The sequence below is a fragment of the Labrus mixtus genome, chromosome 5 (genome assembly GCF_963584025.1).
Source record: "Labrus mixtus chromosome 5, fLabMix1.1, whole genome shotgun sequence".
Lineage (NCBI taxonomy): Eukaryota > Metazoa > Chordata > Actinopteri > Labriformes > Labridae > Labrus > Labrus mixtus.
The window spans coordinates 22717720-22734339 of record NC_083616.1 but is presented as its reverse complement, the minus strand read 5'-3'; the positions used below and the strand labels follow the sequence as shown (position 1 = coordinate 22734339).

Sequence of the window (16620 nt, the reverse complement as noted above, 5' to 3'; positions counted from 1 at the left end):
TAGATTCCGTGCTGAGGTCTTGCTCACCAGTGAGGATGCTGCTGCGCCTCGGTGAGGACGCTTGAGATGTGCGCCAGCGGAGAGGCTGGATCAGAGTATCCCGGTGAACTTTTGTGCAGACAGAGGGGCAGAAAGGACCGAGAAACGAGTTCACAGACAAAAACACTGACGCAGCTGTGCAGGGATCGTTTTTATTCTGAAGAAAAGGCGCGTTTTCACAGCAAATCTGGTTCCACGCTCAGGACTGGAAAGCAGAAGGTTAACTTGGATTTTTCTCCTGTTCGACCAACTGGAAACGCTGCCTGTCAGGCTTTACTTCACGGGAAGGACTGGTGTCTTTTTATTAGGAAATCATGGTAACTATTCTTTTTTTTTTAGCCTATCTTTACCATTTATTTCGCTTTTTTGATAAGCCTGTTAGTCAGACGCGCGGCTCTGAACGAGGGCGCACGGAGATCGCTCAAGTGCCAAGATTATTTACTCTGATCTAATTTTGTAGATTCGATTCCAGCTCATTGTAATCGATCCCAGATTTGCAAAATTCGACGATAATGAGGTATAATTTCCCCATCTTCAAGACAATTACCACCGCGACAAAAAGGGATCAAACTTTGTGCGCAAAAGAAGTTTGAGTTCTTTGGGTTCTGTTGTAAATCTGAAAAGGTTAGCGCACAGCAATGCGCCTCTGAACATTGACTTTTGTTCCTGGCTATACTTTAATCCACAAAGTGCGGTGTCCTTTTAATTGAAAAGCATTGATCCGCGTCCTGACTCACAACCCCGGATTGTTTCGTTCTAAAAAAAATGGACTTGGAAGACTTGGCGTGGAGGATGCAAGGGAGCTAACGTTTGGAAACAACACAAAGAAATACGAGAAAAACTGAGGTACATATTAACATTTATTATCACATGTTAACACATATTTTATTGTACAGGAAAAAAAGTATGACCATCAAGATTCCACTACTATAAAAACCACGAAAGAAGAAAATCCGATCAGTGACATAAACATGTTTTTTAACCCTTAAAGCTTCCTGGAAAGCTGACCCTATGGCCTCGGGTCCAGATATCGGTTGCTCGCTGGAGCTGAGCGGTTGGAACAGCAGCGTGAGCAGCTCTGGAGCCTCCGTCCCCTGCAACCAGAGCATCTTACAGCTTGCCCCCTACTCCCCTGAAGCCACGGCGGCCTTTGCCACCGCTATCACCCTGATGGTCGTCTTCACCATCGTGGGCAACATCATGGTCATCATCGCCGTCCTGACCAGCCGCTCCCTTCGAGGTCCGCAGAATCTCTTCCTGGTGTCACTGGCTGCTGCGGACATTTTAGTGGCCACACTCATCATCCCCTTCTCCCTGGCCAATGAGCTGCTGGGTTACTGGTACTTTAAATCACTGTGGTGTGAAATCTACCTGGCGCTGGACGTGCTCTTCTGCACCTCCTCCATCGTGCACCTGTGCGCCATCTCCCTGGACCGCTACCTGTCCATCTCCAGGGTCACCTATGGGCGCCAACGGACACCCAAACGCATCAAAGCCGCTATTGTGGTGGTGTGGCTCATTTCTGCCGTCATCTCCTTCCCTCCCCTGCTCTCCCTGAACAAAAGTGAAGTAGGGGAGCTGGGCAGTGAACGAGGACCTCAGTGCCAGCTGAATGATGAACGCTGGTACATCCTCTACTCCACCATCGGTTCCTTCTTTGCCCCCTGCCTCATTATGATCCTGGTCTATGTCAGAATTTACCAAATCGCCAAGCAGAGAACTCGTTGCCCCCCGGGAGAGCCGAGAAAGGACGGGGTCGGCTCTGCTACTCCAAGTCAGCCTGCTAGACATGTACAAGCCAACGGGAAGGATGATGAAGAAAGCACACCCCCATCATCTAACAAAAACTCCAACAACAGACCCCCTAGCCTTGCCATCAATGCCAACACTCCCCCCGAAGAGAACCAAACCAACCAGAATCCTACCACCAATAATCTCTTGCAGCCTCCATCCCATGACTCCCCTCTACCTATGACTCCTGTTAAAACCTCCCTGGACACCTCTCCTCATGCCAACTCACCCCCCTCCTCTGTGCCTCAGCCTGCTCGTGCCAAGACTAAAAAAGAGGAGAAGAAGAAGAAGGTCAAGCAGGGAAGGAGAAAAGCTGACAATAACAACTGCGACAGCTCGAGCACAGACAGCGACATGGAACACAGTCACGGAGGAGGCCGAGGCAGCACCAGCATGCCGGGGTCACCCGCAGGAGGGGGCATCCACTCCCCAGCATCGGTCAAGCGCTACCGGGACATGATGGCCACTTCAAAGGGGGCACGGCTGGTGCCAGGGAGGAAGTCAAAAACAGAGAACACCCCTGGGGCGGCGAGGCGGAAAGCGATGGTGAACAGAGAGAAGCGTTTCACCTTTGTGCTGGCAGTGGTCATCGGGGTCTTTGTGGTGTGCTGGTTCCCCTTCTTCTTCTCTTACTCCCTGCAGGCGGTATGCCCGAAGACCTGTGCCATTCCTGATCCGCTCTTTAAGTTTTTCTTCTGGATCGGGTACTGCAACTCCTCGCTAAACCCAGTCATATACACCATCTTCAACAAAGACTTCAGGAAGGCCTTCAAGAAGATTCTCTGCAGAAGCACCAAGGGGACTTTCTTTTAGCATACAAGTGCATTGGACACTTGAAGTTATTTATGAGGCATACAAAAAAAAAACATATTTTCAGAACATTCAAAGGGCTCTTGTAAAAAACAATTCGACCAGTCAAAATTTCAACATAAAATTCAGAACTGAGAGCCTCTCTTTTATAGACAGTGTGAGCAAACAGAAAACTATAGGACTGTGAAATCCCAGCTTGCAGCTGACACATAAACACACGCTCAAGCACACTAACAGACAATTTTTACAGAGTGTGGGGTGAAAATAGGACACGGAAAAGATGAAGTAGGGGACACGGTTTAGCATTCACTTATCTCTCGCGCTGATAAGATTTTATAAGTTTTATCCCTTTTTCACATTAAATAATGGAAATCTCTGGGACACAAAAGTGTGCAGAACATCAGAAGAAATGTCCTTGAAGAAAGCAGTTAAAGTAAAGTTTTGACTAAAAATACAGAATGGTTAATGTTATATATATATGTATAGGGTTTTGAAGTTATTAGAGACTCTGGGACTTATGGGGGGAAGAGAAACTGGTTCAAAAAGGAGGAGAAGCAATCTTTGATTCCAATGAGCCCAGGGCCTTTTACTTATCTATAAAGAGCACAAGAAGCACACAAGGTTGGTGGTGATTTCTTACGTCCGCAGTCTTAATTTGCCCTGGCTGCAGGGCAAACATGTGTTTCTCGATTTTTATCTGAAAAGCGCAACAACAAGAGAAGGTTTTCTGACAATCTCAAATGTGATAGCACAGACAAGGGCGTCCTTTCAAACTAATCTTTTCATGTGGAAAGCTCTCCGCGTCAGACACCTCGCTCTCTGCTTGGTGCGGGTCACAAGGGACACTCAGGTTGTTTGTTATGTGACGCTGAAATTTAACCTTTCATGAAACATAGTATGAGCTGAAGTGGGGTGGATTTGGACAAATAAGCACATCACATTTATGAGTCGAGATGAAATAGAAAGACTGTGAGACCCCTGTTTCCTGGACTATGATATAAATGACCGGACAGTATTTGGACGTTTGAGTCACAAAAACTTTGTTCTATCATCTCAAACATGCTCCAGAGGTAACTCACAGTATTTAATGGGAGGTGCATAAAGAAGACTCAAAACCCCGGATTTAATATGTGAACATTATTTGCCTGAAACTCTGTTACAGAAATATTGAACAGGTGGAAATTCACATTTACTTTAAAGCACAGATGTGAAATGTTACTCCTCATTTGGCCCATACATGACTCTTTTTTTCTGAGAATCATTAGTCTGAGTCACTCTTCACAGACGCCTCCGGCACATCCTTGCCTGCGGTGGACATCTAGAAGGCACATTTGGGTTTGTCTCTGAGAGGCGAGAGAATGAATAGCACATTTATTTTTCTCACCAAGAGACTCTGTGGGACAAAGAGAGGAAAGAAAATGTGTCTGTAACTGTGAACGCCACACAGGCTTTTTGACTCAATGGGACAAGGGCTGTCAGCAGCAACTCTTCAGTTTGCTAATTGTCTAATTCTGCTGACCTGTGTGACTGTGTGTGAGTGTATGTGTTATGCGTCTTAGTTTTTTCTGTTTAATGTGTGTGTGTCTCCTCTGGCTGCTGTGTACCACAGGCGAACTGTAATAATGATACGAATAGAGAGCAGAATTTTGGGTGCAGGCATCAGTTTTCTGTCTGTCAAATGAATGTCTGCTAGAAGGAGAAGTATTACTCTATGTGGAGGCAGTCTTACAAATCTTAAAGTCAGTGTTTATCAGTGATATTAAGTACATGGCTTTTTATTGATCACCCTCAAGGGACCAAAGAGCCTTACAGGACAACAGCCTGACTCAGTGATATCCGGCTCTCTGTTGCTTCAAATGAACTTTATATTTGGTATATTTGTTTGTGACGGGAGGCAAAGATAGAAAACACTGTATTATTTATTTCAAACTTTTTTTGTGTTAAAATTTCTGTTATCTATTTATTTTTCAGTTACTGTGCTTTATTCTTAAAGTGGAACTGATCAAAGAGTGAGAACTGTGTACAGATTTTTAATATCGAGAATAAGATGCTTTGTGAGATTGAGCTACATTTGAGCTTAGGGGCGGATGTGATTTGTGTTGAATTTAAAGCACACCAACCTTGAGTTTTTGTGCATAATGCAGAAACTACAATGCAACATTTAGCATCATTGCTTCATCTGGCTATAGTACAGAGACATGTTCAATCAAGCATATTCACGGATGTACAATTTATCAAGCATTTTGCAGAAGGAAAACTCACCTCGCTCGTGTTGTCAAACCTTTTCCTTAAAAGGAAGTCGAACGTGAAAATGTCAATTGCACCCAAAGCCAGTTTCAGTTGGATGATTTTCAGGCTTTTGCAGGACATTAAGGTTACAATCCATACCACATACAGAGCCGCTTGGAGAACCAAATAACTGATAAGAAAAAAAAAAACACTGAGAGTAATCGCTGCTTGTACTCATACAACTGTTCCATGTCCTTGAAATGGTTATTTTTCTCTCCTGAAACACAAATAGCTTTAGCAAAGTAATTATAACAAAAATAGTCACACAGGTCATGGATTCATGGCGGTGTTCAATAAATACAAGTTGTAATGCTGCTTAAACTGCCCCAAACCATGACTTTTTGTCGTGAGACTGCAGCTTTGTTTATTTTTTAAAAGTATGATTTATGGCTTAAAGGTGACAGGTGCAGCAATCCGCCTCTTGATCACCATCTTTTCCCCTGAAAGCGCCTGTTATTGTCTCTTCTTCTACAGTGTTTGGACCAAACTGCGCGGTCTAAGCTTTACAATCATCTATCCCCATCTGTCATCATTCCTCTCCAGTTTGGAAATAAAGCTACTTGAACACGCATGAGTCACACCCGCTTGGTTTATTTCATATATTGATATAAAATTAGGGAGAAGAGGAAGAGAAAAAATTATTTCCAGGAAGAGAATTGCCAGTAAGTATGGGAGAATTAATAAAATGATGTTTTTGTAGCAAACATGTCAATTGGAGTGCAATCCAAAGCAATTTCATGCCATTATGAAAAAGCCAAGAATGGCAACACAACTCCAAAAAATAGTCCATAACAGTGTGGGCTGATCGAGGTACAAGATGTCATTGGAAAATGTCTATCACAGGGGGACATGAGAAGTAGGACGCAGCAGAGGCAGCATCATGTCGCCTCCTGCCAACAAACACAGAGGAAGTCTATAAGGAATTAGAGCATGTTGCTAAATATCACATATACACACACACACACACACACCACACACACACACACACACACACACACACACAAAAACACACGCTGAATGTGTCATCTCGCACCAAGTGTCACATACTTTATTCAAGTCATGAAACACGCTCAATCGTTTCACACACACACACACACACTTGTTGTGACAGCTTGTTATATTTGAGGTTAGCAGGCCTGCAGTGAATTGTAATTGATTTATGCTGATGGGTAGTTTGGGGAGTTCTCTGCCCTGTTTTTCCGTCTCAAACACACATGCCACCCATGTGATGCTCCACCTATGTGTCCTTGCAGTTTCATTTCCATATTCATGGCCAGGCTGTGATTTGAGGTGCAGGACGAGGTGAATAGATAACTTATCGAAGCCGAAGCTGGGAGCCTTCAGGTGTGTGTTTACAGTGTTGTATAATCATTCAGACACAGCGTCCCTAAGCTCCTGATTCAACAACCTCAGCTGGAATATAAAGCAGGACAGAACGGTGGCAGTCGACCCTCGAGAGAGAGGGAGGATGGAGAGAGTGTGACTCACATGAAGCGCAACACTCATTAGATTCTCATTCGCGCATGATAGTAGCCTGGAGAATAAAAAATGCACACACAAGCTCCTATCAAGGACTGTCCCCATGAACACATGCAGGCAGACCCACATTAAGTCTCATTTTCAAATTCATGATGGATGCAGCATTGCTCTGTATGAATATGGATGTGTTTGGAGGGTGTTCCAGCGCAAAGCATTTTCCATTTCCAATCTCCTCCACCTTATAACTGTGGATAGATTTCTTTGCTCTGTAATTTGGTTGTTGAAAACACCCAAGAGGCAGGAGGAGAAATGAGAGTCAGAACACACACACCAACTCTCTCCCTATTGAAGGTGGAGGCATTCAAATACAGTCGCTTTGTGAAAACTGTGATAAAAGTGTCATTTTTAGAGGGGCGGTGGAAATAATGATTTGAATTGCTTGAGGAGACTGGCTGTTTAACAGAATGGTGCTGGAAACACACTCTCCGTCTATCTGAGCCAGTGTGTGTGCCTGCGTGCCTGCATGCGTGCATGCGTGCATGCGTGCGTATGCGTGTGTGTGTGTGTGTGGACCTGGTTTTATAGAATGAAGTCCTGCATCTATCATATAGTTGTATATTGTTTATTTGGCTCAGCTTTAGTCGTTACCTCGGCAATAACTTCTCTCACTTGGGTCAAGAAAATTCACATTTCATTTAGCAACAGATAACACAAACACTCCATATAGTAAATAATACATACCACATCTTTCAAAATGAATTCTCATCACTGCCTTTGAGAAGCTCTCTGTGCCTCACAAAATATTTTGATGTTTTTATTATTTATTAGTGTACTTATTTTCTATGCACAAAGGGGTTTCAAGCTTCATATCCATGTTTAAGGCTGCTTAACTGTATATTTTCCCCTCTTTATCGATTTTGAGTGTATTTCTTGACACAGATGATTTGACTAAATAATCTTCCCGATTTAATAACATTATGTGCTCATTTGCAGTAGGCCAATATAATCAGAGGAAATTCACTTGCACCAAGAGAGGAATATTTGCATGGAGATATAATCTTTTAAAAAGGTTTTACAGCAATTGCCTATTATTGTCTTTGTCAGGATGAATTAAGGTACATTTAATTGAGTTATTAAGTAGCAATACATTAAAACCAAAATAAATGAAGCAATGACATGCTACACTGAGATCACATTATATTTGCTCACCAATTCAGCAAAGATATAAAGTACAGTATTGTTCCAAAAGTTTTTTTGTGAGATAATTATTATAATATAATAATAACTTTATTTGTATAGCACTTTCATGAACAAGGGTTTAAGAAGTGCATTGACATGTGGAGAAGCATACATAACAATAAATCATATAAACCCAAACAACAACAAAAAACAAAACAACAAAGCAACCCATGGGTGAGACACCCAGCCAACAACAACAAAACTCCAACAGCAAAAGAACCCAAACAAAAACAAGACCAACATCAGAACCCCAACATGGTAAGAACCCAAACATAATGAGAACCCAAACATCATAAGAACCCAAGCATCATAAGAACCCAAACATAATGAGAACCCAAACATCATAAGAACCCAAACATAATGAGAACCCAAACATCATAAGAACCCAAACATTATAAGAACCCAAACATAATGAGAACCCAAACATCATAAGAACCCAAACATTATAAGAACCCAAACATCATAAGAACCCAAACATCATAAGAACCCAAACATCATAAGAACCCAAACATAATGAGAACCAAAACATCATAAGAACCCAAACATTATAAGAACCCAAACATCATAAGAACCCAAGCATCATAAGAACCCAAACATAATGAGAACCCAAACATCATAAGAACCCAAACATTATAAGAACCCAAACATCATAAGAACCCAAACATCATAAGAACCCAAACATCATAAGAACCCAAACATCATAAGAACCCAGACATAATGAGAACCCAAACATCATTCGAACCAAAACATTATAAGAACCCAAACATCATACGAACCAAAACATTATAAGAACCCAAACATCATAAGAACCTGAACATCATAAGAACCCGAACATCATAAGAACCCAGACATAATGAGAACCCAAACATCATACGAACCAAAACATTATAAGAACCCAAACATCATACGAACCAAAACATTATAAGAACCCAAACATCATAAGAACCTGAACATCATAAGAACCCGAACATCATAAGAACCTGAACATCATACGAACCCAAACATTATAAGAACCCCAACATCATAAGAACCCCAACATAATGAGAACCCAAACATCATAAGAACCCAAACATTATAAGAACCCAAACATCATAAGAACCCAAGCATCATAAGAACCCAAACATAATGAGAACCCAAACATCATAAGAACCCAAACATTATAAGAACCCAAACATCATAAGAACCCAAACATCATAAGAACCCAAACATCATAAGAAACCAGACATAATGAGAAACCAAACATTATAAGAACCCAAACATCATAAGAACCCAAACATCATAAGAACCCAGACATAATGAGAACCCAAACATCATAAGAACCCAAACATTATAAGAACCCAACATAATGAGAACCCAAACATCATAAGAACCCAAACATCATAAGAAACCAGACATAATGAGAACCCAAACATCATAAGAACCCAAACATCATAAGAACCCAGACATAATGAGAACCCAAACATCATAAGAACCCAAACATTATAAGAACCCAAACATCATAAGAACACAAACATCATAAGAACCCAAACATCATAAGAAACCAAACATTATAAGAACCCAAACATCATAAGAACCCAAACATCATAAGAACCCAGACATAATGAGAACCCAAACATCATAAGAACCCAAACATCATAAGAAACCAGACATAATGAGAACCCAAACATCATACGAACCAAAACATTATAAGAACCCAAACATCATAAGAACCCAAACATCATAAGAAACCAAACATTATAAGAACCCAAACATCATAAGAACCCAAACATCATAAGAACCCAGACATAATGAGAACCCAAACATCATAAGAACCCAAACATCATAAGAAACCAGACATAATGAGAACCCAAACATCATACGAACCGAAACATTATTAGAACCCAAACATCATACAAACCAAAACATTATAAGAACCCAAACATCATAAGAACCCAAACATCATAAGAAACCAAACATTATAAGAACCCAAACATCATAAGAACCCAAACATCATAAGAACCCAGACATAATGAGAACCCAAACATCATAAGAACCCAAACATCATAAGAAACCAGACATAATGAGAACCCAAACATCATAAGAACCCAAACATTATTAGAACCCAAACATCATACGAACCAAAACATTATAAGAACCCAAACATCATAAGAACCTGAACATCATAAGAACCCAAACATAATGAGAACCCAAACATAATGAGAACCTAGATATCACTTACACATTAGAGGACTGAGGATGTAAGGAGATAAATGTATCTTTACACATTAGAGGACTGAGGATGTAAGGAGATAAATGTATCTTTACACATTAGAGGACTGAGGATGTAAGGAGATAAATGTATCTTTACACATTAGAGGACTGAGGATGTAAGGAGATAAATGTATCTTTACACATTAGAGGATTGAGGATGTAAGGAGATAAATGTATCTTTACACATTACTGATATCACTGTTTTTGCTCTGTTAATTATGCAGAGCTATTTTTGTGTGTGAGGTTTTCAGGTTAGAGGTAGTAATGTCTCAACATGATAATGTATGTAGTCCTGTGAGTGTTTGAATTTGAACAAATCTGATTTAATGACACTAGACAAGTTCACAAATCATTGGACAAAAGATTTGTTGAAATAAAAGCCTTGCAGTTTTTCCAGCTGGAGTGTAGTGATGACTTGTTGAAAATCATTTTTTGAATAGCCTCAGCATTTAATTGGAAATGAGGCTCATTTCTGATTTTCCCCTTTGGACACAATTACATCTATGTTTGTTGTGGATATAAACCCAGGCAAATGATTGTACCTCCTGGTGTTGGTAAAGAAAGAACTGAGAGCCAAAATCGTCACATTATCATCACGGGTAGCATCAGGCTCTGCTGTTAAAACTCTATCACCAGCATGCTTCTAAGAAGAAATCAAATTAGAACAGTAAGAAATCAGAATCAGAACTGAATCATCTGATTTAGAAGTACACGTGCGGACTACTAAATGACCATTAAATCAGCTGATGTGTTGGCAGATCAACACCCAGGGAAACAGATTTCTTGTTTAACTGTGAGAGACCTTGGAGTAAAGTTGCGAAATATGAAAAGGGGGAAAGACGGCTGTTTCTTTATTTAGCCGGACCAGCATGGAAAGGTCACGCAGAAATGCACGTACACACCCCTCACACATGTGCACACACTCAAAGGCAAACACACACGAGTAAGAGTACACACATACTCGCACACTGAATCGCACACAAAAGAAAACAAATTCAAGCCTAAAATAGAGAAACAGATGACTAACACTCAACTACACAGATACACGCACACTGTACATGGTTACATAGTCTATCACGTGCATGGACACTTAAACACATGCACGCACACTTACAAATTTGCTTCTCTAAAGCAGAAATAAGGAAAACCAAAAATTTAACATGGTTTCCTGGTCCTCATTGGTTTTCTGATGAAGCCTTTTCACTTTTAGCGACAGCATTTGGATTTTCTACTGTAATTGTCTTCTATTGATCCCCAGTAATCACTGAAACATCAGTTCTGTCACAAACTTTTTTAACAAAATGTGAATCTTTATGTGTGTGGCTGATCAAAAAAGAAGGCACAGAAAACAGATAATGAGAAAGCAATCGAAACAAAGTTTGTTGACATACAAACAGCATGAGTGTGTGTGTGTGTGTGTGTGTGTGTGTGTGTGTGTTAGTGTGTGTGTGTTAGTGTGTGTGTGAGACAGAGAGAGAGAGAGAGAGAGAGAGAGAGAGAGAGAGAGAGAGAGAGAGATTTGGCACTGAAAATGGAACAGGATGTGCTGTTTGGATGTGAAAGTGTCATGTCCTTCCTGAGCTGTACAGTAGCACAGTAAAGTTCTGAACACAACTCTTTGTTGACAGTGTTCATTACAAGTGTATCCTCTGTAAATAGTCACCTGATTTATAGAACTCCATTTAAAAGGCAGTTTTGAGCTCTCATCTTTGACACCCTGTTTCATCAGTTTCTCTGTAATTTTTTGCTGATGTCTGCAGTCTGTGAATTCTTCCAGGTGACTGATACAACATTTTGGCTCAATAAAATCCTGCAAGTGTAGTTCAATTTACACCTACATGTAGCTTTCAAATCACATTCAACGTAAGCACAAACGTTATTCATAAAAGCACTGAGGGAAAGGACTGCATGAGCATATTGATTACTCTTACAACATCTCTGGAAATATGTTTCATTTTACAGCCAATAGCTGGTTCACTTAGCTCAGCAAAAAAAAATGGAAACAACTAGCCTGGCACTGTCCAAGGACAAAATCCACCCACCCTTTGTTAAAAATAAAAGCATATACAATGTGTTAGAAGCAGATTGTCCATCTACCTGAAGCTGTTTGGGGAACAACAAATGTATTGCAAAGATTTCACATGACTTCCAGTATCTGTGTTTGTCCCCGTACACACACACACACACACACACACACACACACACACACACACACACACACACACACACACACACACTGATGGAAATAGTTGGTTAAACAGATATAGATAATAACACACTCTTTAGCTTTCTTTTGTCTTCTTTTTGTATGCACAAAAAAGTAAGTTTTAAAATATAAAAATGAAGTTTAAAGGTTCCTCCCTGAAAAGTTATCAGCCCTAGTGGTGTCCCTCTATGATAAGTCAAGCAGTACTTGCTGAATTTAATTGATCATTTATTTGTTTGCGGCATCTTCTTCATGAGCGATGGAGTTAAAAAGGACTAGGTAGGTTATGACAAATACAACTCTTCAGATCAGGGCTCAGCTAGAAGATGAATTTAGCTAACATTAGTGAAATCAGGCTCAATTGTCTTCTCAGACAATTTTGGCTGCCTGAGAAGCTCAAAATGTTACTGATTGATTTGGCTTGCTAAGTTTACTTAGTGATGTAAGCTTGTGGTCGTTGGAAGGCATGAAGGTTTAAAATTTCTATGCACAATTAATGTTTACACTGACCTCAACTTTCCAAACATTCTACTGTAGGGTTGAAGCCCTCCCCCCCAAAAAAAATAAATAAATGTACGCTTCTGCCCCTATACAACTACAAAAGCAAATGAGACTGTCAGAGAGAATATGAATTTAAATGTTTAGGCTTTTTGGGCCTTTAATAGAGAGACAGGATAGTGGATTGAGTCGGAAATCTTGGAGACTGGGAGGGAGAGTGGGGAATGACATGTGGGAAAGAAGCCACAGGCCGGACTGAGCCCAGGCCACCCACTTCGAGGATTACAGCCTCAGTACCCACACAGTGACTGATTTCAGTGGTTTGCGTCTTATTATCAGTGTGGATCAATCAATCAATCAATTTTTATTTGTATAGCGTCATCTCATAACAAGTGTTATCTCGAGACACTTTACAAAAAGCAGGTAAAATACCTTACTCTTTGTCTGTTAACATTACAAAAGAGCAGGTAAAAGACCTTACTTATTGCTATGTTACAAAGATCCGGCCTATCCATCATGAGCACTTTAGCAAAGCAGCAAAAGTTACAATGGTAAGAAAAAACTGCCTTATTAAAAGGCAGAAATCTTCGGCCGGATCCCCGGCTCATGACGAAACAGCCTTCACAGGCCTAGACTGCGCCGGGCTTGGAAAGGGATAGGGGGAGAGATGGATGAAGGGCTCCATGTGACTAACAAGTGGAAAGCGTCCCACAAAGCAAAGAGAAAGAGGCATTTATTTCTTATCTCAGTCTTAACACTCATTCCTTGTTAAAGGTTTATATCAAGAATGTCTAGGGGGGTTTTATCTTTTCTTTTTTTTTACATTTTTTATATCAATTTGTTTTTAGTCCATTTAGAAAACCAAGAATGAGGCCAGCAGATAAAGATAGAACAGACTGTGGACACAGATGCTAACATTATATACAGGAGGCCCTTTTGTGCTATGCTTTGGGTGAGATGGAAAGGTCTCAGGCGTTGTCCTCTCTACTCATAAAGCACTCCACTGACACAAACCTTCATCTGTTTCTGAGTGGGTACTTTAATGCTCACAATAATGAGTATGATGATATTACATTTTCAATTATTCTACAGTGTTTTGAAAAGATTATGACATGGGTGGAAGATAAAGTAGGTCCATTTCGTAGGCATTTACAGTGGCATTGTGTGTTTGTGTTGGAATATTTCTGATTTCTATCATTCGGCAACATATAGATGTGACAGGAAAGTATTTTAAAATAAGATATGTTCATCGTCATTGATCCCCCACTGGGGTAAATAAAGATGTAGCAATAAAAGTAATAATAATAGAAATAATAACAAGATGTAAATGCTAATATCCAGCATTTCATCTTTTTATCACATCCTACAAGACTTCAGAGACAAATAATCTGAGATATTCAGGATATGTTTTTGACTGTAAGCCTCTCTGTGCAAAAGGTGAATCTCTGTAAACCAGAAAGGGTAACATTTACACCACGTTGTTGTTGTTGATGGTGGGATTTTCCTGAAACTCATTGCAGAAGATATAATGTGTAATAATATATAATGCCCTCACTAGCGCTCAGTTGAAAGACATGATTTGTGTAGTTTGAAGTACATTACACACTTTAAGGCAATATAAGAAGCATGAAAGTTGCATCCCTCGAGGTGATGACACATAAGGAGAAAAGTTTGTGAGGTTGTCGCGAACAATTTATTCAATATCTAAATCCTTTCCCTCAGGGACTAAACAACATGTATACATAGTTACAATTACATTCTTGTGTCTAAATCTAGAAGTTGCTGTTTCTTTTTTATTTTATTTTAAAATTGGTAATATTGAAACGTTCCAAAGCTCTTTTTTTAACCCGAAGCTGCAGAAAGAGAGAAAAGGTGAAGAAAAACTAAAAGACTATCAAATGATGATACTTGCCTGTGCAGAATGAAACAATTAACTTGGGAGAACAATTTTCCTGCCTCCTCAGTACACCAATGCCAGACTGCAAAAAAGAAAAACAACGGCAAAAAGCACAGTTTGGCACTTACTATCCCCCTGTCTCAGACAGGTGTTTGTGTTCTTATGTGTATGCTCATGTTTTTATGTATGATCATCTAGAAGACATTTCACACTCTTATTCAAGCATAATGTGTGGAGGGGGTTGTTTCAGCTTAGTATTATCCAAGGTAGAGCTGCTCTTGTAGCTGTCATTGCATACCAAATGACAAAAGCAGCTAACGGTGTGATCAGAGACAAGAGTGGAGCTAGGGAAACAGAGGCTAATGTGATAGGATGTGATAATGGGTGTTACTGATTGACAGCTGAGGAATTCTCCAGATTGCTTATCAAGCCTTATCAGGCCTCATGGCCACAGAGTGATGGAATGAGCAATAATGAAACATGACACATCGCAAGTACAAACTGGCACTGGTGCTTGTTGCAGAATACGAGAATCTGCCTTAACTTGTGATTGTGTGAGCTTTAAAACTCTTTTATGGACACACACAGAACACAGTTACATCAAAAGTGGTATTTTCAGCTGCAGGGATAAACGTGCGTGTCCTCTGCACGCTGCAGCAGACCAGCAGAGCAGTAAGACAGTGTATACTGGGTCTCAAATCAGCTGAGCCTTGGTGAAAACAAAGCTCAGAACTGAATAGTCATGCTCTAGTGTGTGATGTAGCTGGAGACAATGCTTACACAGACAAAGGCATCACCACATGTAATCACACTGTTTCATTGCAGGAAATGAACTCCTGAGTTCGGTGACTATAGCAGTTAAGGTAACTTTGCGCACATTTTTAATGTTTTAATGATGATTGTGGCATCTGTGTGCCAACGCCTGAGGCACACAGCTCTCTCTATTTGAGGCAGAGATCACAGATATTTATCCGGATTTGTCTTGGAAAGCTCATCATGTACCAGTCTGGCTTCAGTGTTTGTATTCTTGTGTCACTTTGTGTGATTTATATGTGGGTGGATGCATAATTATCTCAATATTCAGCCTGATTGAAAGTTCACTCTAGACTTTATTGACATCATGTATAGGGTGCAAATGAACACCCACATGTAATGGATACTAATTAAAGATATTCACAGCATATACAGTATGAGTGAGTCAGAGTCAGTCAGGGTTGTGTATGAAATATACAGAGATAGTTAGAAAACTCAAACTTGGCTGAAAAAACCTTTCCATCGCCTACAATAAATATGTTATTAAGAAATGCATCATTAATCACAAGCATATGGGTCTGGATTTATTTATTTAAAATGTTGTGGTAAATCACAAATTCCAATAGGATAGTCTTTTCCAATAAGGGTTTTGGAGTGTGTAGCTGATTTTCACCATTCTCCTTCACTTTCAGTGCAGTACCACAAAGTAAAAGACTAGAAGAAAAAAATGGAAAATGGGGTGTCATTAAATATGTATGTTTGTTACAAAAAGAGGGACTCCTGCTATTGTTGGATAGGTTGTACTCAACACCTTTTCAAGCACAGATTTCACCTTACCGTTATTTTGAATAACTTAGAGACACAAACATGTGTGTTTCTTTATACAATCTATCCCAATATTATACCATTCACTAATGTGAAATTAATGACCAACGACAAAATGATCACCTGGCCCTGTTTTTGCACCTATTAATAAAAATCTTTTGCCTCTTTCATCCCATTGTTTGGTTTTATGGTCAACAGACAGCTCTGTATGTAGAGGGAATATTGGACTTGTGTTTTTCAAGTGACAAGTAAATAATTCCAAATGAGTTCTAATGTGCTTCTGCAGCTGTTGGACATCTGAGTCACCAAAAGATTGCCAACACAAAATTGTTTGATAGTTATTCTGCTGTCTCTGTCAGGCCATAAAATGCATTACTGACAATCCAAAACGGTAACTACACAACTAACTCAAAACAGGAAACAGGGTGTCAAGAGACACATCATAATTATTGCACTCTCATTTTGTAAACCTTTTTAAATCATGTTGTGTTTTGTGATTAATTATATTGTGTGTGTTATTCCAGCAAGGCCCATGCCTTTAAAC

At 40.0% G+C, this 16620-nt stretch overlaps 1 protein-coding gene across 1 annotated transcript; it reads left to right on the top strand.

The window, feature by feature from the left end:
• adra2b (adrenoceptor alpha 2B) lies at positions 1-5498 on the top strand. The gene is made up of 3 exons (XM_061038633.1): positions 1-356; positions 754-885; positions 1031-5498. The coding sequence occupies exon 3, from the start codon at positions 1051-1053 to the stop codon at positions 2641-2643; it is 1593 nt and encodes a 530-aa protein (XP_060894616.1). The 5' UTR covers positions 1-356; positions 754-885; positions 1031-1050; the 3' UTR covers positions 2644-5498.
• The last annotated feature ends 11122 nt before the right edge of the window (positions 5499-16620 follow it).

What these genes read in the sequence shown, in the direction of transcription:
- adra2b (XM_061038633.1), top strand. Translation starts at nt 1,051, where the DNA reads ATGGCCTCGGGTCCAGATATCGGTTGCTCGCTGGAGCTGAGCGGTTGG.